The sequence below is a fragment of the Tigriopus californicus genome, chromosome 5, assembly GCF_007210705.1.
Source record: "Tigriopus californicus strain San Diego chromosome 5, Tcal_SD_v2.1, whole genome shotgun sequence".
Lineage (NCBI taxonomy): Eukaryota > Metazoa > Arthropoda > Copepoda > Harpacticoida > Harpacticidae > Tigriopus > Tigriopus californicus.
In genome coordinates this window covers 8,162,576-8,188,807 of record NC_081444.1, presented here as the reverse complement: position 1 = coordinate 8,188,807, position 26,232 = coordinate 8,162,576, and the positions used below count along the sequence as shown (strand labels likewise).

Below are 26,232 nucleotides of genomic sequence, written 5' to 3'. Positions count from 1 at the left end.
TTCATAACTTTGAACATATCTTATGAGTTCCCTAAGCATAGTTTTGGGCACAAATTTGGCCAACTTCATCAATTCAACAAGATCTTGAGGTCGAATAAAGTGCTTATTTGGAATAAAGTGAGCGGTTTAGACCATTCAAAATCTTTGCTTCCGTTTGCAGTCCACATCTCTAGAAGTCCGTGTCTTTTTTTAGATGACGATGTGATCGTTAGTTTAAGAATATATTGATAAATGATCAGGTTAGGGCAGTTACAACAAATCGGATGGCATCAAGAGCGGTTATTCGGCAGGAGCTGCGGTCTCCTCGGAGGCGGGTGAGGAAGCCCCTTCAGCTGGGGCTTCAGCCGGAGCCTCGTCGGCGATGGGGTCGAGAGTGGGTGCATCCATGGCGGGAGAGGCGACAGCGGCGGCTTCTTGTGGGGCTTCGGCGGGTCTGTGCATGGGCAAAATCCCCGAACCGTCCTCCTGATACCAACTCACCTGACCGATGACATCAAAAAAGTCGGGGGTGGTGGCGAGACTGCCGCAGCGCTCTTCAATGTAATTGATCAACTTCTCGGGGAGAATCTCGATCATAGTTTTCGAGGCGAGCTTGTGCATCGAGTTGTTCTTGTGGTGGCCTCGGGGCAGATCGGAGAACTGCTGCCAGGCCAGCTCATAGATGCGCTTGATCACTTTCGGGAGATTCGTTTTGAAGTCCGAGGTGTCGAGCATTTCCTTGAGGTTGACCAATTTGTCGTCGGGGATCTTGCGTTCCCATTCGAGTTTGCTGCGACCCTCGGCAATCATGGTTCTCAGGTTGGATCGCTCATCCATCCATTGTTTGAAGGTCACGGGGAAGCCTTGGCTTCCCTGTTCTCGCACGTACATGGAGAACACGATCAAGTAGAAGTAGCGCTCAATGTTGCTCATGATTTTGTTCTTGAGGAACTCCTGCCAATCATCGGAGGCCACGTCGAAGGTCATCTTGTGCTCAATGATGGCCTCACGGAGGTTGTGCACGCCCGTGCCTTTTGGTGGAGGCGCAGCCATGTTGACGAGCTTGTCTACTTGTGCCTTGGCCATCTTGGCTTGCGGTTCGGCCGCAATCAGCTCAAGGATGACTTCGAAATCCCCGGCCAACATGGCGTTCTTCTCGGTGAGAGCGTCTGCGTCGAATCCGGGCAGACCCAGTTTCTTCTTCTTGAGGGCGTCCAAGATATCATCGGGCACGATGCCTTTCATTTGGTCCAATTCGGAAGACAATTGGAATTCTTTAATGATGGCGGCAATGATCATGCCCGTCGTGGTGCGGGAAATTCCGGCTTGGCAATTGAACAGGATCGGAGTGGAGGCCGAGCTATTCTTGAGCAGACTCACGATCTCGTCAAAGCATTCCTCGGCGGGAGCTTTCTCTTGGTTCATGGGGATTCGGACGGTCTTGATCGTGGGGTTCTGCAAAAGTGGAACAGGTTAAGGCATTTGTACTCGAGAGGGACTATAAACTTCCATGATATGCCATGATTCGATATCAATTGCAGTTTGGTATAACACACACCTTTTCCTTGAGTTGTTTGATCACATCTTCGAGAGTGAGAACGCTCTCTATTTTTTCCACGACTTCCTCGTTTTTAACGGCTCGCTCGTCAGGATGCTCTCCATATTGATCCTTGTAGTACTTGAAGTCAAGACCCCGGGTCTTAACCTCTTTCACAAAGGCTACTTCCATTTTTTCAGAATCTTCAGGATTCATCACTTCCAAATGATAATTGAGCCTAAATCAGTTAGTTCCAATCGATTACTCTTATTTCTTGTGTGTTTTTGAGTGTGTGTCAGCATTTAGACATACCTCTCAGGATCTCGAGGAGTGTACGGCTTGCCGTTGACATAGAACACGGGCTCTTGGCGAAGATTAACCCAAAACACATCCTTTTCATCACCATATTTCTTCATGATGGGTTCCAAACATTTGGCATAACCCTCCACAGTCGTTTGTCCAGTGCCAAAAACAGGGAATCCAGGTAGCTAAAGGGAACATTGGTATATTTATACATTATGCATTAGAAACAAATGGTTTGGTCGATTAGAAAATCATGCAAAAACTCAGAAACGTACCCGCCTAAAGTTGGGGGCGCCTTCAATGCGAGGGGCTTCCTTGACCATTCTATCGATCCCATCGAAATGGTCGGTCATGGCTTTACAGGCGTGAATGCTAGGCATGATGGAGGTCTAATTTGCACTTGTATAATCAACTTTAATCAATGGCAATGTCCAGTTGGGATCTTCTCAAAATCTCCACTTGTGCTGGAGCACTTATCCAGACGAAAGTGCACGAGAAGCTAGAGAAAGTTCCCCCGAAGAAATCACCACCTCAAGATGTCACCCACTGAACCCAAAGTAAGAGCGAACTGACGAACGGCTCTCTCCGATTCTCCGATCCCAGAGTTGAGATCGCTCGAGGGCCTAGCTTACTTGGAGCTAGAGGACCTAGCTAGCAAGAGGATAGCGAGCTCGTTCCTGGCTTAGGTCAGGGTTCAGCGATTGACTCGCAATCCTCACTCAGTTGAGGGGTGAGGGCGTAGGAGCGGACTTCAAATACCACCGTGACCTCGCGAAACGAACATCGCAATCGTCCTCGAGGACAATGCAAACGAGGAAAGGGAGAGAAGAAGATGAACAAGAAGAAGGAGGACGAAGATAAGGAGGGAGGCCTGCGCTATGTGGTTAAAAATGTGGATGTTACACAGAGCTGCAAATATTTCCTTCCAATCACAGTTGGCTGTAAGATCGACCGACCCCAGTGAGACACAAAAGATATCACGCCCGTACTGTCCAGAGTACACCTCCGGCTACTTTTCCGAGTGTCTCTCTCAATTTTGAGCTCCTTACACAACCACCAAAGTGCGTTGGCTGTATCATCAAGTTACTACCATTTGGTTGAAAGACCGACCAAAGCAGAATCATGGAAGAAACGAGATTACGGCTAGGATCTTATACAGTATTTAACAGTCTTTCATTGTCATACTGGGTCTGTCTGTCAATCTATCCACTGACATAGGCCCAGATCATCTTTGAAACGGCAGGATAAGTAAGGTCGAGATCCACAGTGGTAACCTTGCGTCTTGACACGCTCACTCCATTCACTCTGAACATTTTTTGGACGCCAGCCAATCCCTCGGAGTTCATGATGAGGGTGGAGAAGGAATGCTCACGGAGAACTGAGAATCTTGGATATTAGGTAAGCTTAAGCTAGGTGGAACGGAGAGAAAGTCCTTGTCAGAGAGAGACTACTTTTACGACAACTCCGGGTGAGACGTGGCTTCAAATAGTATTTCTGCATTCTGAATTTGTGGAAGAACTTTTCGTGATGGGAATTGCTTTACGTCGGTTCGATGACAGAGAGTAGGCCTACAATGCAGTCGGCATACGACCAGGCCTATTAAGACAAAGTATTCGCATTCATGCGTTCTTCAAAAGTGGGAAGACAGGTCGTTTATTAGCTAAGATGACAGGTTGTCTCCGTCTTTGTTCGTAATCGCTTTCATGTCGAAATTGGCGAAACAGCGGAACTCGTTGGCCAAATTATTCCGGTGGCCGGGTATGAACTCCTGTTTCTTTAAATGCAACAATCGATCAGCCATGTCAGCCATTGTTGCACCTGGAAGTGAGATGGTCAGCAAATGTTAAAAAGCTAGGATAACGGTGTGTTTTCTGTGTTCCAACTAACCTGTGCAGAGAATCATTTTGCCTTTGCTCAAGAATTTCATGGTCACGGCGGTTTTAGTGAGACATTCCCCAGAGAGGAACGGGGGATCCGCCACCACCAGATCAAAATACTCCCTCCATTCACGCGGCACATCCAGCGGAGATTTATAGTCGTAGAAGGTGAAGTCTTGACCCAATTTCGAGAAGCGTTTGTCAAACTCAAACAGAATCACTGTTAAATCAATGGACGAAGAGAGGGCTTCAAAATGGACATTGTTACAATACTTTTTCCACAATTCTTGCAATTGAATTCAAACTAACCATTGCTTAGTTGAGGGTGCCGTTTCTTCAACGCCAAAAAGAGCGTTGGACAAGAGAGGCAAGCGATCCTCGTCGGGTCGTTCCCCGGATTATTTTCGGCCACAGCCAAGCATATGTCAGCCAATGCATTCGATGTGGCTTCATCATACCAGAACTGGCTCAACTGCCAATCCTCGTCAAAGGTCAGGGTGGTGTAGTCGACGGGTGCGGCAGCATCTGCCTGGACGATATCGAGTCGCGCTTTTTCTCGGGAATCTTCTTCGTTGTAGAACTGTTGGAGAGCCGCAAATGTTTCGGCCGATAACGTTGGTAAGTCGTCATTGTCTCCTTCCAGGGCCATTGCTACGGTCAGAAGGCTAGAATAGAGCGGCAAAGTGGAAGTAAGAAATCACCATGTCGAATTTATCGTAGTTCATTTATCTTGTTATTCGATAATTGGAATATACAAAGTGTACAACTATTAGAACGGCTCCGCCCAAATAGCAGTTGATCACAAAGCTTTCCGTGGGAAGAAAGCACTTGGCCAAGAGCGTCTCATGTTTTGAAAAGGTGCCCAAGAGGAACGTCGGATTGTTTCGATTGCGCCAACTAAACGATGACACGGACCATTCCCAGATATCACGTTCATGTTTCACTCGGCATCCGTGATGGGTGTGACCGGACAACACTAGCCGCGGATTAAGAACGTCCAGCAAGGTTTGGGAGGCATTGCGCGACAAGCAATCCCATTTCTCTCGGAAACGCTTGTATTTCTCACTCGCCGGTGCCGCGTCTTCTTCATTACACGCGGCATCCGATTCACGAAATAATGGGAAATGTTGCAGTAGCACAGGTCGACTGTACTGAGGCGTTTTATCGTCAAAGTCATAATCAATGTCGCAATCATTGCCCCGGGCCAAGCACTGCAGCTGACCGGATATCTTGGTCAACTCGTCTCGCGCCTTAGAGCACAGAAAACAATCGTCGCCCTCCATGGCCATGCTATTCACGGACACGAAATGGACGCCTTTCAGACTGAATCGATCGACTGACGACATCTCGAAAGCCCGTTCAAATCGATTATTCAGATAAGGAGTAACGGAATAATGGAAGCCAATGTCGTGATTACCGGCCACAACAGCCGCGAGTGTCTGCTTCGGATCCATGGGAAAAAGCTCTTGGAATCGTCGCACATAGTATTCAAATTCGTCCGGGGCACACCATTTACCTTCGTCGAAAAGATCGCCCAAAAAGATGACCAACTCAGGGCGGAACCAGGCGTAAGCCGTGGTGAAGGCCCGATGCATTTGCCACTCACGGCGCAGTTTGTCGAACCAATGTCCGTTTCGCGAACCTAAGAGATGCGTGTCGGCCAAGATCAGTGTCCGGATGGGAGCGGACGCCTTGGGGTCAGGGTCAGCGGACGGATAGCCGCATTGAAAGAGCACTACAGGATAGACTAAATATTCGCACCAAAAAGCGAGCGCCAAAGCCAGGCCTAGACTTTTGGCTAAAGATTGCCGACGAGAGCGAATCATGATGAGGGAGGGCGAGGGGAGGATTCGGCTGAGCAGACCAATTGAATTTTAGCCGCTTTCAAGGCCTTTTGAATCTCGACTTCTTCCCGGTCCAGGATTTGGATGAAAGGTCGGTAGTCACCTTCGGCATCCCAAATTTGCCATTGCAACATCTCCTCATACCAACACGAGGCCAAGATTGCAATCAGGAGCCCGCCTAAGCAGAAGGCATAGCGTTGATAGTAGGCTTTCGTCCCGCGGGCCGGAGGCGGTCCCAACAACCAGCCTAATTGAATGCCACGCTGAGGGGTGGTAACCAGCGCCAGGCCGGCGGTGGGCTTGGACCGCTTGGACCCAGACGGGCGGGGACGGCGCGCCACGAGGCCACTGATGGAGCGAGGGCACCCCACCGATTTACCGGGCGCGAATACCAGCCAGCACGGCTGGGCGGCGGCCAGTCTCAAGGGGTGAGCCCGCATCCACCGTAACATGATTCCTGTCCAGGAAGAGAGAAGACCGGATCAACATGGTAGACGACGGGCAAGCGAGAGAAAGCGGCCGGGCCTCAATCAATACTCCAATGTTCAGTCAATCCAATGCCATCCACTCACGTGAATTCTTCTCAATGGGACATGAATGAATGAAGGGAACAAGTTGAGCCCGTGACAACACCGGAGATGCACGATGAGGCGGGATCACGGCTCCGGCTCTTGGCCTGCCTTTCTAGCGTGGCAGCGCGTTGGATCTTGGATCTTGGATCTTGGATCTTGGATCTTGGATCTTGGAACCTAGAACCCGATGTTGTGTTGTGTTGTCGGTGTTTTTTTGTTGGTTGGTCGACGACCCAAAGCCAGATACTAAATAAAGGACTTAAGTCAGCCAACAGTCACAGTGTCGCCACATTACGGTGGGTGGCTCTCCGGGGACACCGATAAGTTATAGCATATAGTAGCACGATGTACTTCTAAGGGCCGAGCTTTACTGGAGTGGACATCAACGCATTGACACGCCTCCCACATCAGGTGAGAATAGTTAAAATGGCACGGATCGATCCAAGATCTCTCTCTCTCTCTGTTTGTCCAGGCCAGATGATCCGCGGCGGCTGAATGAGTTGGGCCACCCATGGGGTTCTCAAGCCCCAATAGATCTCGATGTGGCACCTCAGATGTCATTGATTGGGCCGGTCAAATCTTGCATTCTGGAAATTGTGCAAATCTTGCAAAAACCTGACCTATCCCTGAATTTTTGGCAACTTAATTGCATCTGTAAGTTTGGCAATTTCAAAAGCTATATTTGCCATTTTTCTGTAAATTCAACTTCAGCCATTTCAGCAAACGAACAAGTAATTTTTCAACAATTTATAACCTTTTTAAAATAGATTCTGATCAATTTTGCGGGAAAGAACATCAGATTGAAATTTGGGTCAATTTTTAATGACCTTTTTGCACCATATAAGTAGATAAAAGTTCAAAATAGGTTGCTAAAATACGACGTATCACCAACCGCCTGCATCTATATAGGTATATATTCCAGCCATCCGTACCGAATAGCTTTGTCTCTTTTAGCATGACATGTTTTTGGAGATCCACTCTATATAAAGGTTGGAACGCACTTTCGTTTGTGCAACACACTTTTCCTTTAAAAAACTAGACACATCTTAACAGGTTTTCATGGGCTTTGAGTAAATGGTCATTTTCAAGAAACATGAAAACAAGGAAATTTTTTCTCTAACATGTTATGCAACTTCATCTTTATAAGAAAACTGTTGCGTAATAGTTTCACTCTGACATGATAGGTATGCTAGTAAGCAAATTATGGCGGTGATTGAGTATTCCCATCTCATTGATGAATTCGTTCTCCTAGTTGTTTTGTTATGGATGGAACTGAGCATCGAAAAGTGGTCCAGAGTTCCTATGACCAGGAGCAGGCCGATTGGGCGGGAAGCTCGTTTACAGACCATATTTCAAGAAGTTCGTGCTCCTAGTGCTCCCTAATGGGTTGGCTTGTGGGTTGGGTATTCTTTAAACCGCACGCGTTAAATAAGAGGTGGTTTGTCGTCTAACCCCTTTTTGTATTTTAGTACATCAATACCACTCATAGCACCCATTAGGTGTTACACACAACTATATATGGAGTGTAGAGGACCTATCACCGAGATGGAAACAAAAACTGCCCAAACGACGTTTCACCAGGCGCGGTTTGGGCTCGGGCGAGACTTGTATTTAGTGGTGACACTTGAGAAGGTACACATGAACCCATGCACGCTTTGGATGCTTTGGATGAGTGTGTGGCTGGTGTGACTGCACGCTCCATCCATGCTCCATGTGAGTGAGTGACATGCGCGTATTTTGATGGAGGGTCTTGCCCTGCCTCCTCCTTATCATGTGCTGTTGTCCGTGGGGAGTTGGGGACAGTGAGCGTTGGTTGTGGGGTGGCCAATGGGACCATCCCTCCGTTTTACCTTTCTCATGTCATGCATGCTTTCTGTGCTCTGACTGAGCTGGCAGTCCACTGAGTTCTTCCAGCTAGCCAACAGGTGTACGTACGTATGTGGGTTTTGTGTAGGTGGTACAATCAATAACCACATCCCACATGGATCCCCGAATGAGACTCTCAGTTCGGCATTGATTGGGATGTCCCATTCCCACTGGATTCAGTTCCAGAAACACGTATGATGCCAGTCAGAGTCATGGCTATCGATTCGATTCATAACCAAATTTGAAGCGAGTCAAGTCAGCCAACCATGGACCCGCCCACGGATCCGCCGACGGATCCCCACGACGAGTGGCAAGACGTAACCCAAGTCGAATTGGCCCTACCCACCCACCACGCCCCGCTCAACTCGTCCTTGTTAGCCTCCGCGCCACCCGTCCTCCCGCGTGAGACGCCCCTAATCACACCCAACCGTTGGGTGGACCACTTCCGAAGTTCCATGACCGACCCGCCCAATGTACGGTCGAGCTCAAAAAACACTCCACTTCAGAGGGGACTCTCAGATTCAGCTTGATATAGGCTATCTTTTTTTACAGGTCGATGACTTGCTCCTAACCCGTCGACAACGCACCCTGTCTCGATTGATGCCTTGTATGAAGACATCGCCCTCACCCATGTACAAATCTCATTTACAAGTAGCGGTTCACATGGCTCAAAGTAAGCGCCAGGGTAGGATTCAACCCCATCGTATGGTGGCTCATCCATCATCACCTTTTTTAATAATTTCAGCCGCTTTCAACAACGATGATCCCACCCACTTTCAGACTTTGCAGACCATTTACAAGCAGTTGACCGGGGATCTTGTAGATTGTCCCCGATTCGGTTCCCATTGGGAGGAGATTGGCTTTCAGGTGAGGCAACCGGGGCCCATAGCCCAGCTCACGAATGGGTCCGCCTGAAATGACGAATAATTTCAGGGCAATGATCCTGCCACGGACCTCCGAGGTGTGGGTTGCTTGGGATTGTTGCAACCTTTGGCCATGCTCATGAACCCCGAGATGTATGCGCTGATCCGGAAGATCCATGCGCTTTCCCGGGATGAGCGCCAAGATTTCCCGTTCATGGTTTTGTCCATCAATATCACGCGAATCGCTTTTGACGCCCTCCGAAAGCAAACCATAAAGAAGTGAATAGCTCATTTGAAGAAAAAAAAACTGTCTCAAGTGGCATTACTAGTTCGATTTGTCGTTCCCAGGTACATATTGCGAGATGTGGACCAATTCTTTGACCGCTTTAACTACTATTTTGCCAGCCTATTATTTCACTTCTTTCACGTTTGGCGGACGGAGCAAAAGACCATCAAGGATTCGGGCTATGTACTAAAAGGTATTTGGTCATTACTGGATTGTCCTTCAATGACTATAATCCAATCGTTCCTCTTTAGATCTAGAGCAACTTTCTCTAAAGAAATCGGATTTTCTCCTCGAACGTCTGGAACAGCATTTAACAACGTACTCCAAGAGTGATATTCAAAAAGCAAAAGCCAACATGGATCGACGAACAGGAATCGCGACGCGGTAGTCGATGGCAAGATGACAATAGCCAAGTCAATGAGACCAATTCATTATTTGCTTTATTAAAACGTAATGTATGTCAATCATGTACTTTGCATTACTAGTTGTGGCTCAATCTTCTCAACTTAGAAGGTCGGCATTGGTGCTATTGTATATAATTATATGACAAACCGTCCGCCAGTTTATTCGCAAAAATTGCTCTCCACATCGATCAAGGGAAGCTGTTGATGAATGAAGTGCTTTTCTCCACTAGCGTAATCGGCGGCAATGTCGCCATCTCCGTTTAGAACCCATTTAGTGGTGAGAAGTCCTTCCACGCCCACGGGTCCTCGGGCATGAATCCGCCCAGTCGATATTCCAACTTCAGCGCCTGCAAGCGGGAATGAATCGGCGTACTGATACAAATCCCGTTTGATTCGACCATGGCCGGTCTATTGGAAAACTTACCCAAGCCGAGGCGATATCCATCGGCCATTCTGGAGCTACAATTAGCAAACACGCAAGCGCTGTCCACGGACTCCAAGAATATTTGGGCGTTCTCCTCGTTATCAGTGACAATCACATCCGTGTGGCTGCTGCCAAACTTGTGAATGTGATCAATGGCATCATACATGTCCTTGACAATCTCAATCGTGCAAGCCATGTCGCCATATTCATGCTTGAGGGAGTGAGCTTGGGGCGGGCCAAAAGTGAGATGCTTGGCCAAGGTGGGTCCAGAGAAGATGGCCACGCCACTCTCTTTGAGGGTGGAGCAAATCTTATCGAACACGGGGGTCTTGAGCAGATCCTCGTGAACCAGGAGGGTCTCCATGGCATTGCACGCCGCTGGGTAATCTGTCTTCGAGTCCTTGACAATGGCGCGGGCCTTTTCCAAATCGGCGTATTTGTCCACGTAAACGTGACAGACACCCTCGGCATGACCGAGGACGGGAATCATCTTGCTTTGCTCCTTGATGGACTTGACCAACTCGCCAGATCCTCGGGGAATAACCAAGTCGATGTACTGATCCATCTTGAGGAGGTCTCCAATTGCTTCTCTCTTGGACACCTGTTCAAATCAACCGATATTAATATTCAGATTGATTTATTTCTGGCTTTCACTGTCGGCACTTTTTCTTCTTGTAAATGAGCCTTACCATGGAAATTGCGTCGGCACACCCATACTCGGACAAGGCTTCTTTGACGATGTTCATCAGAAGGTTGTTGCTGTTGGTGGCTTCTTTGCCACCTTTCATGAGAAGTCCATTGGCCGATGCAATGGCCAATGAGGCCACCTGAGGCAAGGCATCGGGTCGGGATTCAAAAATGACCATGAGCACGCCAATTGGAACGGTTCTCTGGACCAAGTCCATGGTATCCGAAACTTTGGTTCGTCGGACCACCTTGCCCACATTTTGGTAGCTTGTGGCGGCGATTTGCTTGAGGCCAGTGGCCAAAGCTTGGATCTTTTGCGGCGAAAAGGCCAGTCGAGAATACATGGCTCCCACCACCCCATCCAAACGGGCTTGCCGGAGATCCAACTCGTTGACGCTCATGATTTCATCCTGGCGACTGATCAAGGAATCCGCAATCTTGTTGATGATCTTTGCTCGAGCTTCGGGAGCCAAGGCTTGAAGTCGCCGACTGCCGGAACGAGCTAGGAATTGATAGGAAATCAATCAATGAATCATGACTGCTTTTCCTCCAAATGTAATAATAGCCTTACCATTTTTGGCCAACACTTCCACGGGCATGGCGTCCACTTCAGCCTTGGTGAAGAAAGATCCCACCTTGTCGCCTCGCATGATTTTCCGAATGGTGTTGTACTTCATCCCGTTGCAAATGACCACGGATGAGCCATTCTCCAAGGCCCAGAGGGCGGATCTTACTTTGGATTCCATGCCTCCCGTGCCAGCATCGGATTTCTCACCGAATTCCACTTTGGCTAAATCAACCGGATTGAAGTTGTGCATGACGCGGGCATCCTCATGCGAAGGAGAACGGTCATAGATTCCGTCCACGTCCGACATCAAGATGGCTAAATCAGCTCGGGTCTCAACGGCCACTCGAGCGGCCAAGCTATCGTTGTCCTTGATCCCGAGGACGCCCTCCGGATCCTCGTCCTTTTGGGGTGGGGGGCTCACGGCATCGTTGGTGTTGATAATGGGAATGATGTTCAGCTGGAGAAGCTCATTGATGGTGGTAAAGAGCTGTTGCCGGGTGTTATCATTGTAGAAGTCGGGTTTGGTCACCAACACCTAAACAGTAAGTAGCAATGCATGCATGATTTTAGAATTGATTCCTGATCAAAATATGCCAGAACCGTACCTGCCCGACCAGAATCCCGTAATTCCGGAACATGGTCTCATAGAGTGCCTGCAATCCACTTTGACCTACAGCAGCGTTGGGTTTCTTGAACGAGGACTTCATGAGCGTCTTGATGTCTTCCTTGGTGTTGTAGTTGCCCGAGATGGTCTCTCTCATACTCATGGACATCATGACCTCTTGGGCCAGTTTCTGCTTGCCAAAGGCTACAGCACCACTCGTGATGAGAATACACTCTCGACCTTCATTTTGCAACTCCGACACCTAAGCCAAAGGTTACGGTGTCAAGTTTGCGCCCTCGGTGATAAAGGCTTTTTTTCTTCTACCGACTCATTATTGACCATGATTTACCTGCTCAACAATGGCTGCCAGTCGACCCAAGGCCAATCCGTTGCCATCCTCTCGGGTGATGACGGCACTGCCCATCTTGATCACGATGCGCTTGGCATGGGACAATTGATGGCGGTACAGAAACGCGTTCGTGACCGGAGAGTGACCGCCTTCGGTGGCGTGGTCACCCGAGAACATGGTCAAGCTGCCATACTTTTTCACGCCAGAGGGACCGCCATCGGTGATCAGCCCACGCGAGAAGAACAGGCGCTAGGTAAGACATTGATTGAGATACAACGCTTTTCACATCCGTCAAAGTCTCATCTTCTTTTCCTTGGAACCTACCTTGGGTGGGAAAGGTCTTAGAAAGTCTCCGGATCGTTTGCCCAGGGTCGTGGTAGGCAAATGAGCCTGAGAAGTCAGAGGCTCGACCTTGGAATCCACAGATTTCCGACTCAATGGAAGGGGAGCAAGGCCCCCATGAAGAACCACACGACAAGACTGGGATTTGACCCCACTGTTGGGTTTCGAGTACCTACAAATCAAAACGATTGTTGAAGCCTTAGGTGGAACAACATTTATAAGAGATATGATTTATGGCGAGACAAACACACCATGGTGCCGTTTGGTTGAAATTGGGGGTCAAGCTAAGCCGTTGTGGTGAGAGCTTTTTGATCAATTTGTAATGCTGAATGTTCATTGCTCCACTCGCGTAAGACGCGGTTCTGCCAATGGTTGAGTAAATGATTCAACTACCGTCTTCTTCGTCTGCCAAAACAATTTTATACCATGCCATGCATTGACACAAGCACTCAAACTGATCATAATCGTCTTCACTGGCTCACTCACAAGCTCTGTGGTTGTGTATAACTATCCCATGTCCATTTCAAGGACCTTTGGACGACCCAATCTTGGTAAAGCATTCTCGATGCCCACCTCTCCTTCATTTCTTCCTCCTCAAAAACGGCTAAGGACTCGCTCGATCTTTACGAGAAGTCATTGGGTGGGTCTTAAGACATTCAATCTGCTTGAGAGTATATTCTTTTTTAGTTTTTCCACACATATTCAACGTGAACTTCAACATCTATGGTTAATAGTTAATGGGCCCCCGTTTTTCATTGCCTTCGAATTCAACAAGATTACGAGACATGAATATGGTGCAGTGGCTTGCACGAGGTGAAATAATGATGTACGTTCATACAGACAGCAGATTTAGGAGGCTGCCAATGGAGGTACGTGCTCTTTGCTCTACTGAGGTTCATGGGCTGGCCGTTCTTGGTACGAATGGTGTTCATTCTCCAAGTGCAACGAGCACCCAGGTCTTGCACATAAAAGTCTTCCAAAGTGCTATTCGTACTTCCATGTTGTATAGTACATTCCACAACTCCCCCTAGCACCCCAGAGTACAATTCAATCCTACGATTTCAGTTCATCCCCTTGCTACATACGTTTTTCCCTCATCTATGGGGTGTATCAAAAGGAATGAACCACCCCAAAAAATGTTTTGTAGTCATAGTAGTTGTATTGATGGTCAAACTTAACCACATTTCAGTCCGTAACATCCTTAAATCCTTTTGGACATCGATTAAATAGCATTTGGTTGCATACACGTATTGATTTTATGCCATATATTTTCCATGTTCTTCTCATGAGGTTCAAAAGCTCTTGTTTGTGTCACAATTAAAACTTTCTCATTCAATACGTCATTACACATCTACACAAGTTCAGGAGGCATACGACCATTGGAGGTGGTCCATTACTTTCGCAACACCCTTTACAATGGGACTGGTCCCTCCACCGGAGTCAAACCAGAGACCTGAACGCAAGCACTCGCCCCCCAAACCACCGACCAATCGGCGAGACGCAAAGAAACCTCGCTCTTTGTTACCAACCAATCACCCGACTCGACTCCCCCACTTTGTCAACATCTTTAAATGCTATGCAATAAGACAAGGTATTCATTCCCGTGCGTGACATAACTTTGGATTCCTTTAAGTATAATGTAAATGTAATCTAAGAACAAAAAAGACCCTGCTTAGGACATGGGACCTGTACGTGGGAAGAGCAGAGCTTCCCAGGAAGCAAAGCGCCTATATTGGCGATCAGACGACCAAAAACGAGTCAAAACGTTTTGTGGCTCCCAAGGATTCTCACCTGGTTCGAGGTTTCATTAGTGTCAAGCTCACTCTCTCACTCACCTAACCTGCCGCCTACAACCTCGGCCTGGTTCACCTGTTTCTTTTGATGCCCTCTAGCTCTGTTACAACTCGATGAGATGGCGGGCGACAACTCTTCCCATCTCATTTTGGCCAAAGGGTTCGCGGTCTTCATGCCCAAGATTGTTGAAGTAAATGTGTAGAAATTGGTTGGTTTACCCGAAGAATTGATGCTCCGCGGCGGGATTGATGATTCGATTGGCTCTATGCATGTTGACAGCTAAGCGAATCGTTGATGTCGAGAAGGTCCACTTAGCAGAAATCAATTGTCCTTACAATGGTTAGTGGTAAACTTTGAATAGAAATCGACGTGCGTCTTCTTTCTACTTCAAATGACGTTGTCGGTAATTAACCTCAGGATCCGCTCGTGTCTGGAGGTGGGTGGGGTAAAGACCAGGGTTCTGGACTTTCTAATCTTCGAACAAGCAAAGATCCGGGGGGACCCTAAACACATTGAACCGTTGTGGGATTCCGGTGATCTATACAAAGATAGGTCTCGAGTCGGACTGAAGCTCCCCGGGTAAGAGCCATTGGCCTCCTAGGCGTCCTCCTTCCCTCTTGTATACCTTTTAGCCCGGCAAACCACCTGGGTAAACAATCTGGTTGGTTGGAGGGCTAGTTGCTTGGTTGGTTGGTTGGTTGGTCGGGGAACTACAGGTGTCGGTAGTGGAGGTGGTGATCAACGGACCCAGGCAAAACTACCACCGAGGTTGATGGTTCACTATTCGCTCACCGGTTGGGGGAGATCTGTAGAAGGGTAGATGGCCGAGAGGTTAGTTACTATGGCGTCGTCACTCACCCACCAACTGGTTGGTGTCTTGAAATCTTGCTTGAAAGTAAGTCCGATTCGGGATGTCGACTGGTTCTGGCCGGAAAAAGGTAGTTGGAGGCCGCTCACCTCTCGCTCTTCCAAATATACGACCACCACTGCTGCTACTACTACTTAGCCGTCTTCGTCTTCTTCGTCTTCTTCTTGCTCTCCGTCTTTCCGATGGTTCTCCGGGCCAATGGCGGTCAAGAAGGAAGCTAACAGAATGCGTGGATCGAACCAGGGACAAGTGAAGCAATATAACCAATGGATCGATCCACAAGTAGGGTAAAAAATACAACTGCTGAAAACTGGACTAGCTGCGAAACCTGTTTTCGTTGCGGTGGTTGTATTCCATGTTTTCCCAGCGAGCAGAACCTAGGGCTCTTATTCACAAGTTAGACCTCACTAATTCATCGAATTGCATTATTCGAATTGCATTATTCGAATTGCTGTTAATCGATTGGGATTGCAATGACTTGTATTAGGAAGCACATTTCAAGTCATGGGACGAAACAGAATCATATACAAATACAACTAGCCTGGCTAGATCAAACTTGAGATTATTGCCTTGTATGTTATTCCTTGAAGCATGAAATTCTTTTACGCCCAAAGTGTTTTCGAGTTCGGTTAAACCCTTTGAAAGTATTTTAGTTTTAAACATATGGTTTCTTCGTCTAGTTATCGACATTAATCGACGCAAATGTTTCTTTTACAGAACGAATACCTGTTTCTATCTTTTCATAATTCTAATCTTGCTAGTCGTTTTCAACAAGAAAGTGTTGGTTAAATTTGCATTAGAAGTTTTTCTTTTCAGAGCTATAATTTGTAGAAAGCAGACAGCATTTTTAATATACATACGTCTGTGCTTGTGAATCTTATGGAAAGGATTTAAGCAAATTGACAACTTCAGTCTTTTTTCCTTAGCATTTTAGCGAATATTTACTTATGTGACGTTTTTTGTGCGAATCATAATTTCATGAAACGAAAACACAACGATTTTTCTTACAAAACAAGAACCACTCGAATTAAAGAAGAATTTGATTTATCTACATGTTTTACCACGAAAGTGTTGTCAAAATGGGCGATTTGATTTACGTACTGTTTTAGAATACAAGCTAATGGAGGAAAATGTTGAAATGAATTTTGATCCAATCATTTCATTTATCATTCTTCCCCTAACACTAAATTTGAGTTGGAAACCGAAACATTAACCGAATTTCGAACACTAGTTCGTCCGCACTTGGAGGCTTGAACCAAAGAGAGCAAAATGAACGTACGAATGGAAGGACTGCTTGTCGGATGGACATTTGGTATACAGTTGGGGTCGATAAACTCGCTGAAAGGACTTTTTGCCACTCAGAGAACATCTTGGCAATTCGACTTATCTTCGAATAACATAAATGAAAGATTAGCACCACCATGAAAAGGATACTTCCAAGTACAATATTCGTTTGAAGTCTAAAATCATAGCCATCTCTACTAGTCAAATTCATACGTAAATGCGGGTCTGATTTAGAGACAAGATGAAATAAGTACGTTCCAAAGATGGGAGATCTTACTTGTACTATTGAGCACAAGATGCCATTGTGGCGATTGAGCCAGTCTGAGTTGAAATGTCTTAAAATACAAAACCTGCAAATACTAGATTATACGTACAGGTTCGTTGAGATCACCACATGATACATTCATTACACATACGTTTCAAACGTTTTGAGTACGAACTTACGTTGGCCACGTGGGCCACATGGGCCTATTCATTGTTCAGAAGTCACGGGATAGCTTCGTGAACTTGCTTAGGACCAATATTGTCAATGTTAACCACGCCACCTGGGTTTGCACATTGTGCCAAGTGGCTTGCATTATCATTTCCATGAATAGCGGACAAAGAGTGAGTTTGAAAATTCTCGCATATTATTGTATGACTAAAATATTGGTCTACGTATGAAAATCTCATTACTGAAAAGATTGAGTAACGTCGACATTAACACATACGTATGCCAACGGTTGCTTGTGGTTGGCAACCAAGGTCATGCTTACAAGTGGAGGCATTTTGTGCCACTCATCCACTACAATCTGCTCCAATTAATTGGCACGGTGATTCTCTGGCCACTGTAGGTGTGACTTAAATAGCCATAAATACCACGCATGCCGTCGGAAAGCCCTGATATTCAACTTTCCAATGCTATCAATTGATAAGTCGTGAAACGTGGGTACATGAACATTTTTTTCAAAAATTTAAAGCTGGTCAATTTCCAAACAAATTTCCACTACATCGTATTTTTAGGATTTTCTTCCTTTGGAAATTAGCTCAAAAAGCTTTTCAAGGTTCATTCCTGCCACCTTAGCAAGTTGGTATATGGAGGTTTCAATATTTTACAAGTAATGAGCGGACTGCAAATGATTTTTTGCCTTTATTGAGTAAAGATCATGTGGGCTTTTTAAAGCCATTTGTTCTGATTTCAGGTAAAGGAAATGTTGCAAAGATACCAATTTCAATTATGTTCTTTAGGCTCATTCTTGTCAGTTCTCCAATTCACAAGAAAATAAATAGACTTGGCTTATTGCTCAAAGGTACTTCAAATTTCCGGAAGTGTGAGATTGGCCCACAAAATGAACATTTCAGTTGTTTGATAAGCTGGAGAATTTTGCTATTTACTGTTATATGTACAATTTCTTCCAACATGTTGGTGTTGCCATCAATGTGAACAACATTCTAATGACCCTGATCAGATCCAAAACGTCCATGTGACATTAAGAAATCTATAAGATCAATAGGCTCTTGAGAAAGGGTTGACCATTGTGCTCAAGAATGCGCCCGCCAAAACCTATGTCTGGCTGCAAAAGAAGACAAGAAGAAAAGAAAATAGAAGGCTATTGATTGTAGAAACATTTAGAGAGCCGGGCCTTGACTCGATTCTACAACGAAGTGCTAATGTACGCGAATGCCACTAAAGATTGATCTTAGTTTTTGAGGAAGTTTGTCCATTTCTGGCTTTCCTTGAATGTGATCCTAAAAGTGGAACCCAGCAAAAACTTCTACAGCTTGGGAAGAATCTGTTCAAATAGAGTTGCAAGTAGCGGAAAGGACCGAATACAATCAAGGCCTCTCTATCTATGGTAAATGATCACTCGAAAAGAAGAGTAGAAGTTATGCCTAACATGCTTGGTTATAGACCCATTTTAGCTTGGTTACCCAACAGATAAAGCATGTCGCAAAGATGTATATATAGAAAGTCATCAGTTGATGTTCATCTTGATTTTGGAAAGGCACTTGCTAAATAAGATCATGACCTGTTGCTGAAAAAGCTACAATGGATGGGGATTAAAGGGAACGTTTTCAAATGGGGGAAGACATTTCATTTGTGGTAAGAGGCAAAAATTAAGGTTGAAGCGTCTCCTAGTGACAGACATGATGTCAAGTCAGGTGTTCCCCATGGTTCCATTTTAGGGCCCGCACATTTTTATGTTTTCCATTGCTTCCATATTAATTCTATATATGTTGTGTTGTACTCCATATATGTTGTGAATATTTTGATACGCAAAAAGAGTTCAACTAGATGATTCAGGGCTACTATTTATATTGACTTGAAATCAGAGACGATGGCTTTAAAAGCCATTTCTTTTTGAGTTGCAGTTGGCCCCAGCCATTTAAACACTGAAAACCCCCTCCACCATCGGGTCATATTTGGTCATATTCTTATCTTCAATTCAAAATCACAGATTTTTACATGGGAATAAAGTATTCAAGTCTGGATTCATGGTACATAAGTGCCAAACTTGAATAATAATATATCTCAAGCCTTGATGAACTAGTTTGTTGATATGCTTGGAAACATTTATATGTTGGAACAGAACTTTGTGTTAGATCCAAACGCTTGGGTAGACTTTCAAAAGTTTTACTTTGATATTTTACGACAGTTATCCTTTTGGTGATTCCCGTGATCCCACAAATTTGCCCATAGCATGATAAAACCTCCAGGTTAAATTTTCATGGTACATATTGCGAAAAGAACATCGTTTTGCTTAAAATCATCGAAAAAATATTTCCATCAGCTTGTTATTGTTTGTCCTTTTGTTTGGTCTGGTTTGAATTGAAGTTAGGGTCACCTCTCGTCCTTCTCTTCAAACTCGATGATATGAAACTAGCCATAAGTGTCTTCATCAAATCGACTTTTTTAAGTCTCATTTCTATCACGAGCGTTGCTTGAAAAGTTATCTTTCACTCTTTTCCACAACCAAGTGAGCTTGTTTCAAAGCAAATTGCAATTGCAATCCGAAGTAGCTAGACAAAATGCTGGAAATAGAGGTTTGGAGACTTTCATGTTCGGATCACATGAAGTTAAATCTGAAGACAATTTAATTACTGAATTTCAGATAAAAACAATCTAAATGGGATCTGCAAGACCAGAATGGAAAAATTGCTATAATTCATAAGCATTTGACAACTGAAGTTAGGAAACGATAAATTGAATTTGGTTTAACATAAGGCCGCTAGATGACAATAAAAGTAGGCAAGTATTGGCTGTAAATGTGAGTCGTTCTCTGTTGTTAGATTGTGGTAATTTTTTGTTTTGATCATAGAACTTCGTCCCTCTTCATATATTTGTTATTTGCATTCGTAAACCGTAACAATAACAATTCATGTTTTGGCCAATGTTCACCTGTCCAAGTTTTATGCCTCTTGTTCTGAGAATAAATTGGTTTGTCTTTACTTCAAATTATACTTAAAATTACCGACAGGAAAAAATTGAGCAAGAGTTGCTCAGTGCAATTTTTTTATTGGTGGGTAATAGGGTCTGAGGGTTTAAGTCTCGCTTTGTAAGCGAAGCTTGCCAATCACAGTCAATTTTTTTTCGATGGACCATGTCGTTTTCCGGTAGCAAAATAATTTTCTCCGTAAGGATGTAGATTTGGCGTCGAAAGGCTTCCTTGATAAGTGTAAGGAAGAAAAATCAAACTGGGGACCTCTATCATCAAAGGGGAACTAGGCTAAACATTACGACTCGTCTCTCTTCATAAAAACGATCTAAACGATTATGTAGGTTTTACGACATATCCATTTGGCCATCTCTACTGTAGATTGCTCGGAAAAGAGGTAAATAACAATTTTTTCCTCCTGTGCCCAAGAATAAATAATTAACCATTATACAAAAAGTACAATGGTGCTTACTATAGATCAATGATAATGATAATCGATGAAGCACTTTCCAACACTACAATAGAAACCTCTGGATAGTTAAATGATTTTGTTAGAAAAGTCAAAAAGAGGAAAAAAAAAACAAAAAAAGTTCAAGCAACTAATTCATTTTCATTCACCCATTCACATAACAACAAACTGCAGAATTGAATACCATTTACATGATCAGCATTCTGACAAATTGACCTTTTGTAACAGATTAACACTTTTTTTGAGTTGTCATCAAATATGTAATTACTTGAAGCGATACCAAATGCGAGTCAAAATAGGCATCTTAACCAGCGAAACCAGTTGTCTTATGGAGAAAAATGCTTTGGCTTTCCAATCTCTGAAGTAGATACAAGTGCATTAGAACAGGATCTCTAGAGATGGGGACTGAGAACGGAAGCAAACATTTTTCATCTCCTAAACCGTTCACTATGGGGAGGTTTAGGCAAGCTCTGGCAGGTTCCTTTGTTTGCTGGTACCAGTGTCAGTGATGCAAGTTTGGAGCTTCAAACATGTTTTTGAGAAGCTGACCCTTCTTTCACATTACTATATGAGGAATGGTCAGCTTCGTTAAAACCAGTTTGAAACGCCAATTTTGCATCACTGGCATTGGCAGGCAAGTTTGTTTGCGGGTACCAGCCAGCGCTTGCTTAAATGTCCGAATAGGGCTAGTCAAGTAAACGTCTTGATGGACAACTGACGTTATTCCATGGAGTAAAATCAAAGACAACATGCCCAGCCAAACCGGAATGTGCATGTATTAGATTTTGACATTTTTTTCATTTTACATGCTTGTCTAGCCAATTAGCATTGTGGCATTGAGCAAATTTGATAGTGCGTTCACTGATTAACACCAAATATGGTCATTTTGTTGGGCTTTATGACACAGCTCACTCAAAATTACTCGATTATTGAAAATTCAATGGGCGAATGGTGCGAGTTGACTGTGATGTTTGTCTTAGTTCTCTCTCCCCAAAATGCCCAAAATCAGGGTGCCGGACCACATTTTTCTTTGAATTCCCTTTACTTAACATCCCCTATTCCAAATAAGCACTTCATACGACCACAAGTTGTGGTTGAATAGATGAACTTGGCCAATTCTTAGCCCAAAACTATGTTTAGGGAACTCAGGAGTTATGTTCAAAGTTATGTAGTAGACACTACGTAAATACAATCCTGCTCTTGGTCAGCTACATAAGCTATTAACAACATACCTTTGAAACCAGCCACTATACAAGTAAGTAATAATAAAAAAGACCTGCCTTTGATTGAGAACGTCTACGCTTCATATTTTATCACTTTTATCACAGAGTTGCCATGACTAAGAGCAGGCAGATTTGGCTTGAAGCTCATTCACAGTTCATATTTCTAGAAGTTGGTGATTGCATTCACAACGTTACGGTGCATCCCAAAAATGATTTAGGCTTTCAGGCGCCATTTTTTTTCTTTTAAAGTATCTGTAGGTAATGTTTGGCGTTTCAAAGTTATCGTTTATGACGCAATCAATACTGGACTCATGATATCTGGGAAATTTATTCGACCAACAAATATTAAATCCTTTTAAGCTATGTTTTCTTTCTTGTCACGAATAATTAACAGATATTTTCATGACAATAGGCTTCTCCTGGTGCGAAATTCTTAATATCAGCATGTCATATCGTTATATCCTTGTGAAGATCCTCCCAAATGGAGTTCACTCGACTGAAACAATATCAATAACTCTCTTCTTGTTTAAAAGACACGCTATCTTTTCTAATAAGGTATTCATTCAATCAATGCGAGAGGTTTGGCCAAAACAAGTTGTACGCTATGCAAGTGGTAAAACATGATTTGAAATGTATATATCAAATTTAAATTATCTGGAAGGGAACACACGACCAAAATGAAAAAGTTGATTTTGCAACGTCTTGGTATTTTGGGACGACTGGGCACCTACGGGGCAAATGGATTGGAGGGCTCCAAAGTGCAAACTTCACTACAGTTGATTCTGAATTCTGGTTGAGGAAAAAGCTCATGGATACTTGTGAATATGCATTGTAAAAGATACCTTTTGCACCTCCTTTATAACTGCATATTACATTGTCCCAATCTTCTTGTATGTTGCAAGATAGTAGTTGTTCTCTAATTCTCACACTATTCCAGCTTGCCCTTTTGGCAAAAGCTCAAGATTTTCCTAAAAATGCAAATAGAATCTCAATACTATACACGCAAAAGAGCAATATGAAAACACTTGCATTTTAACTCAGGTCTCTTCACCATTTCTAATTAATAAATAAAGCACCCAGAGGAACCAAATTTGATCTAGAAACTTGCATGGTGTAGAAAATATTAATTGGGGAGTCTAAGTTAGATACAACTTGAAAGCATTTGATTTTTAAGATTTTGAAAACCTGAAATATTTTGAAACTTTTGTTAATTTCTTCGAACTTTTGGAAAAATAGGTTTAATGTTGTCTTTATGTGTGGATTTTTTGTTTTTAAACAGGCTTATATCTTTGCGTTTGAGATTCTTTTTTCCTGTGTAAATAAGTTATTTGGTGCTTTCAACATGTTTTATTGATTTAGTAATTTTTTAGAGATCGAAACAATTTTGTTTCCCAGCTCTAGTTGTTATAATTACTAAATTGCGATATCTTTTCACGTATGCGACTTGAACTTTGCCTTTTCTACTATTTCCTCTTACTTTAGTTATTTTGCAGAGGAGTAAGACTGGTTGTGCTTTTTGAAGCTCCGTACGGTTCCAATCTTCTTTGCCCATGTCCTCTCAATCAGTAAAGCACCCCAGGATAAGCCGATTTCAAAACTGTTTAATTGCCTTTGAAATGGTATGCCATTGGCGAGTTCTAACTATTTGTACTTTGTAGGGTTCTGGTCCAATGGTTATCAACCTCCAAGTTGTTTAAACAGGAATCCCTTGAATTTCAATGTGTGGTGGCAAGTGGAAGAGAAATGTATTGTGGCGCGCTTAAGGAGAGCATCAATTACTACTACTGGAACCAAGTGGTAGAGGCCACCATGCCTTGGCCATTTATACGGCGTTTTGAGGCTGCGCGGAGAAATGTGTTGAGGCAAAAGAACATATTTTTGATAAAAAGTCTATCATATATGTTCTACAGTTTGTTGAATGAACACGTTTTCGAATTCAATAAGCTGCTGCGTAGATTTTTTAAGTTAGCTCAATAAGGGTAATTGTTTTTATGGGACACCCAGTATGTTCGAATTTTTTTGCCAATGAACGAGACATTCCTATTCACAATGCTTCTATGCATTCCGTTGTAACTTACGAGATATTTTGAAATGGACCCTTATAAAATTTCGACTGTCAACGTTGTTGATGGTTTCGACCTTTTTTCACTTTCCCTCATAACTAACTGCTACTATTCATCTTACAAGGTCAGTGGGAGGGGTACTATGAAATTATTGAATTACAAGTTTCAACATCTAAGGAACGCTCGCTAGCTTCTTTTCTACTTGAGAGAGGCCTAACCAAATACCGTGGGAGTAATCTATTCATTCGTAAACTGACAAGAAAGTGGCAATAATTGATGCAATCATAGATACAAGTTATATTCATTTTACCACTTACGTTAAGCAGGCGATTACTTGTTTGTCATATGAAATATATGAGTCCAGAAGTCAATTGCTAATCTTTAAGTCAGTATGCAAAAGATTCTTTAAACACGCCATTCTAGATCTAAGAAGAAAATTATGAAATGTGATTTTAATTAATGCTAGCGGGCTCATTTTTTACCCAGATAGCTTCTGTAAATTGAATCATTACCATTCATTAGATGAGTTTATAGCTTTCAATATCAATAGAGTTTGGAATAAAAGGTCTTTTTCAAGTTGCCTAAGCTTCCGGGTCAATGCTTTACACGCAGGCCTTCAGGGTCTCTAAATACTTTTCAAATGTTATACCGTGTGGTTGAGTGCCTAAAAACAAAACGAGCCCTCCCAACCATTGATGCCTAGGTAGGGTTGCTCTTGCATTTCATGGCCTCGCTAAATTTCAACGTGAGTGAAATATGGAAGGGCGCATGTTTGCCTTCTGAAAGGAAATATTACTACAGATTCGTCAGCTATGTAGCACATAAGAGTGCTTGAAGTGCTTTATGCAAGAAAGTAGAGGTTAAAGTAGCAATTAGTCACCATGTCTTCGAAGCATCGTAACAGAAATGGTTCTCAATAGTCAACAATAAAGCACGACCAAGATAAAACAACACGATTGCTATCAAATCGTTGTTTTCTTAAAAGCTTTCGCTCAATAAGCAAGTCTAAGTCTTGGGAAGAAATTCGCCTATGCCGAAACATTTGGAATGGGCATTTTTGCAATGTATTATGAATACGGAAGATCAGAGCTGAAACTTTTTTTTAGCGACTTTGAAGACCTTTGTGCCTTTGAACTTTGCTAGATTTGAAATGCCTTATAGTTTTCATCTCCTCATCTGAATACAATTCGACTCAAATACCTCATTCAGAGCAAAAGTTGTCAAGTAATTAGTCAGCAAGAAATCTTCCTTTCGTGTGTCTATTCAATTTTTTAATCTTTTTCAAAAAAAGGGAAGCATTTCAACTTTAAAAAATTCAAATGGTCTTTTTCGAACTTAAGTTTTTGTATTATTACCTCATAACTTCAGCAATCGAAAACAATTACTACACGGTGAAATGGATGCTCTTGCATTCAATTTTAAAGCACTCATCCTCTCAAATATTTTATGTTATTAAATGTTATTATGTTATTTAGCAATATTTGCCCTATTGGTTGTATTCCACTTATCTTCATTTGACCAATTTTGGAACAAAAGAAATCATAACACAAAAGCATCCCCAAAGCTTTCAACTGAGCCTAATGGAAGGTTTTTGGACACCATAAGAGCTTTTTTTCAAAGTCAGAGTGCAAATGGAATCCACTAAATTTGGATAATCTGTTAGTTTCCTAATACATGACAGAAAACTAGAAATACCTTTTTTTATGCGGTGCTTTGTTTTTTCCATTAGCTTTAGCAAGTAATCTTTGAGTTTTGCTTGAGCAAAAAATGAAATCAACTAGGATTTCAGATCCCATAATTTTTTTCATCAGGACAGGTCGAATTTTTGTTGCCAACAAATGCTTCTCACACTTACAGCCACCTTGAGAACTCATTCTTTGAGCAATTTAAGACAAAAGTCAATGCAAAATGGTTATGGCAGTCAAAAAGCAACAAATACCAACCCACTTTTGTGCAGTTAGCACCAAAAAACGCCAAGAAGGTGTAAAAAGACATTTTTCTCAGGAAACGACGTTTAATGTAATTTGGTCCGAATTTGGCCAACAACAGCAAAAACTTAGTTTCCCAGGTCTTGTAATTCAATTCAGCCAAAGTACTCCGCTTGTATTAATGAGGAACGATAAAACCCCTGCATATTGATTAGGAAAAAACACTGACGGGTTATTGGTTATTGAAAGAAAATTCTGAGAGAGCCACTTTATGTTTGATATCAAAAATATAAAACTCTGCTCGAGGTTAGTCGGGCATTGACTGAATGTCCAATGATAAAAGTTAATACCTCGTTTTATTAGTGAAGTACTGTGCAAATCATTTACCTATCTATTGATCCATCCATCCATCCAACTTATCAACCATCCAACAAACCAGCAAACCAACAAACCAACCAACCAACTCCTCTTTCACCAGTTCTAAAACATAATCCTCACTCGAAGGCGTGCATGATTTTACGGAAGGAAGAAGACAACTTCTGTAGATCATATGTGCGTAGAACATGGTACCAGTACTATGTAGACAAGGACGGATGGATGTAAAGCGGAAAGAGGAGAAGGGCTCTCTGATACTGATCTATCATTCACTATCACCAACCTGTTGAGGCAATACTTTGATTCC

At 43.4% G+C, this 26,232-nt stretch overlaps 5 protein-coding genes across 7 annotated transcripts; 1 reads left to right on the top strand and 4 right to left on the bottom strand.

Annotated features, from left to right (window-relative positions):
- Positions 1-208: 208 nt before the first annotated feature.
- Positions 209-2,403, bottom strand: LOC131880077 (paladin-like). Its single transcript, XM_059226585.1, has 4 exons — positions 2,095-2,403; positions 1,829-2,004; positions 1,538-1,754; positions 209-1,434 (listed from the first exon to the last, which is right to left on the bottom strand). The coding sequence occupies exons 1-4, from the start codon at positions 2,197-2,199 to the stop codon at positions 280-282; spliced, it is 1,653 nt and encodes a 550-aa protein (XP_059082568.1). The 5' UTR covers positions 2,200-2,403; the 3' UTR covers positions 209-279.
- A 935-nt stretch (positions 2,404-3,338) lies between these two features.
- LOC131880080 (EEF1A lysine methyltransferase 1-like) lies at positions 3,339-4,345 on the bottom strand. The gene is made up of 3 exons (XM_059226587.1): positions 4,006-4,345; positions 3,707-3,916; positions 3,339-3,637 (listed from the first exon to the last, which is right to left on the bottom strand). Exons 1-3 carry the CDS (start codon positions 4,343-4,345, stop codon positions 3,480-3,482), a joined length of 708 nt encoding a protein of 235 aa, XP_059082570.1. The 3' UTR covers positions 3,339-3,479.
- A 56-nt stretch (positions 4,346-4,401) lies between these two features.
- Positions 4,402-6,351, bottom strand: LOC131880078 (metallophosphoesterase 1-like). The gene is made up of 2 exons (XM_059226586.1): positions 6,113-6,351; positions 4,402-5,997 (listed from the first exon to the last, which is right to left on the bottom strand). The coding sequence occupies exon 2, from the start codon at positions 5,520-5,522 to the stop codon at positions 4,422-4,424; it is 1,101 nt and encodes a 366-aa protein (XP_059082569.1). The 5' UTR covers positions 5,523-5,997; positions 6,113-6,351; the 3' UTR covers positions 4,402-4,421.
- A 1,431-nt stretch (positions 6,352-7,782) lies between these two features.
- LOC131880110 (ELMO domain-containing protein 3-like) lies at positions 7,783-9,591 on the top strand. 2 transcript variants are annotated; one of them, XM_059226621.1, is made up of 6 exons: positions 7,783-8,451; positions 8,531-8,663; positions 8,724-8,845; positions 8,912-9,120; positions 9,190-9,320; positions 9,379-9,591. In XM_059226621.1, the coding sequence occupies exons 1-6, from the start codon at positions 8,245-8,247 to the stop codon at positions 9,513-9,515; spliced, it is 939 nt and encodes a 312-aa protein (XP_059082604.1). In that variant the 5' UTR covers positions 7,783-8,244; the 3' UTR covers positions 9,516-9,591. The 2 variants fall into 2 exon arrangements, with proteins under 2 accessions (XP_059082604.1, XP_059082605.1); XM_059226622.1 differs by having other exon boundaries at positions 7,784-8,451; positions 8,531-8,651.
- Positions 9,550-15,498, bottom strand: LOC131880109 (delta-1-pyrroline-5-carboxylate synthase-like). 2 transcript variants are annotated; one of them, XM_059226620.1, is made up of 9 exons: positions 15,257-15,498; positions 14,518-15,105; positions 12,488-12,677; positions 12,164-12,412; positions 11,816-12,076; positions 11,214-11,745; positions 10,645-11,144; positions 9,956-10,556; positions 9,550-9,878 (listed from the first exon to the last, which is right to left on the bottom strand). In XM_059226620.1, exons 2-9 carry the CDS (start codon positions 14,568-14,570, stop codon positions 9,691-9,693), a joined length of 2,574 nt encoding a protein of 857 aa, XP_059082603.1. In that variant the 5' UTR covers positions 14,571-15,105; positions 15,257-15,498; the 3' UTR covers positions 9,550-9,690. The 2 variants fall into 2 exon arrangements, with proteins under 2 accessions (XP_059082603.1, XP_059082602.1); XM_059226619.1 differs by having other exon boundaries at positions 14,518-15,498.
- Between the last annotated feature and the right edge of the window lie 10,734 nt (positions 15,499-26,232).

Bases quoted from the DNA above. Each gene is read 5' to 3' on its own strand.
- LOC131880080 (XM_059226587.1), bottom strand. From the start codon at position 4,345: ATGGCCCTGGAAGGAGACAATGACGACTTACCAACGTTATCGGCCGAA. The intron at 3,917-4,005 runs GTTAGTTTGAAT...TTGATTTAACAG, and splicing joins GCACCCTCAACTAAGCAATG to TGATTCTGTTTGAGTTTGAC. The intron at 3,638-3,706 runs GTTAGTTGGAAC...TCTCACTTCCAG, and splicing joins CAAAATGATTCTCTGCACAG to GTGCAACAATGGCTGACATG.
- LOC131880110 (XM_059226621.1), top strand. From the start codon at position 8,245: ATGGACCCGCCCACGGATCCGCCGACGGATCCCCACGACGAGTGGCAA. The intron at 9,121-9,189 runs GTGAATAGCTCA...TGTCGTTCCCAG, and splicing joins CGAAAGCAAACCATAAAGAA to GTACATATTGCGAGATGTGG. The intron at 9,321-9,378 runs GTATTTGGTCAT...GTTCCTCTTTAG, and splicing joins TTCGGGCTATGTACTAAAAG to ATCTAGAGCAACTTTCTCTA.
- LOC131880078 (XM_059226586.1), bottom strand. From the start codon at position 5,522: ATGATTCGCTCTCGTCGGCAATCTTTAGCCAAAAGTCTAGGCCTGGCT.
- LOC131880109 (XM_059226619.1), bottom strand. From the start codon at position 14,570: ATGCATAGAGCCAATCGAATCATCAATCCCGCCGCGGAGCATCAATTC. The intron at 12,678-14,517 runs GTAAACCAACCA...TTTGATTTGTAG, and splicing joins GCGGAGCATCAATTCTTCGG to GTACTCGAAACCCAACAGTG. The intron at 11,746-11,815 runs GTACGGTTCTGG...CTTACTGTTTAG, and splicing joins ACGGGATTCTGGTCGGGCAG to GTGTTGGTGACCAAACCCGA.
- LOC131880077 (XM_059226585.1), bottom strand. From the start codon at position 2,199: ATGCCTAGCATTCACGCCTGTAAAGCCATGACCGACCATTTCGATGGG. The intron at 2,005-2,094 runs GTACGTTTCTGA...TGTTCCCTTTAG, and splicing joins GCGCCCCCAACTTTAGGCGG to CTACCTGGATTCCCTGTTTT. The intron at 1,755-1,828 runs GTATGTCTAAAT...TAACTGATTTAG, and splicing joins ACTCCTCGAGATCCTGAGAG to GCTCAATTATCATTTGGAAG.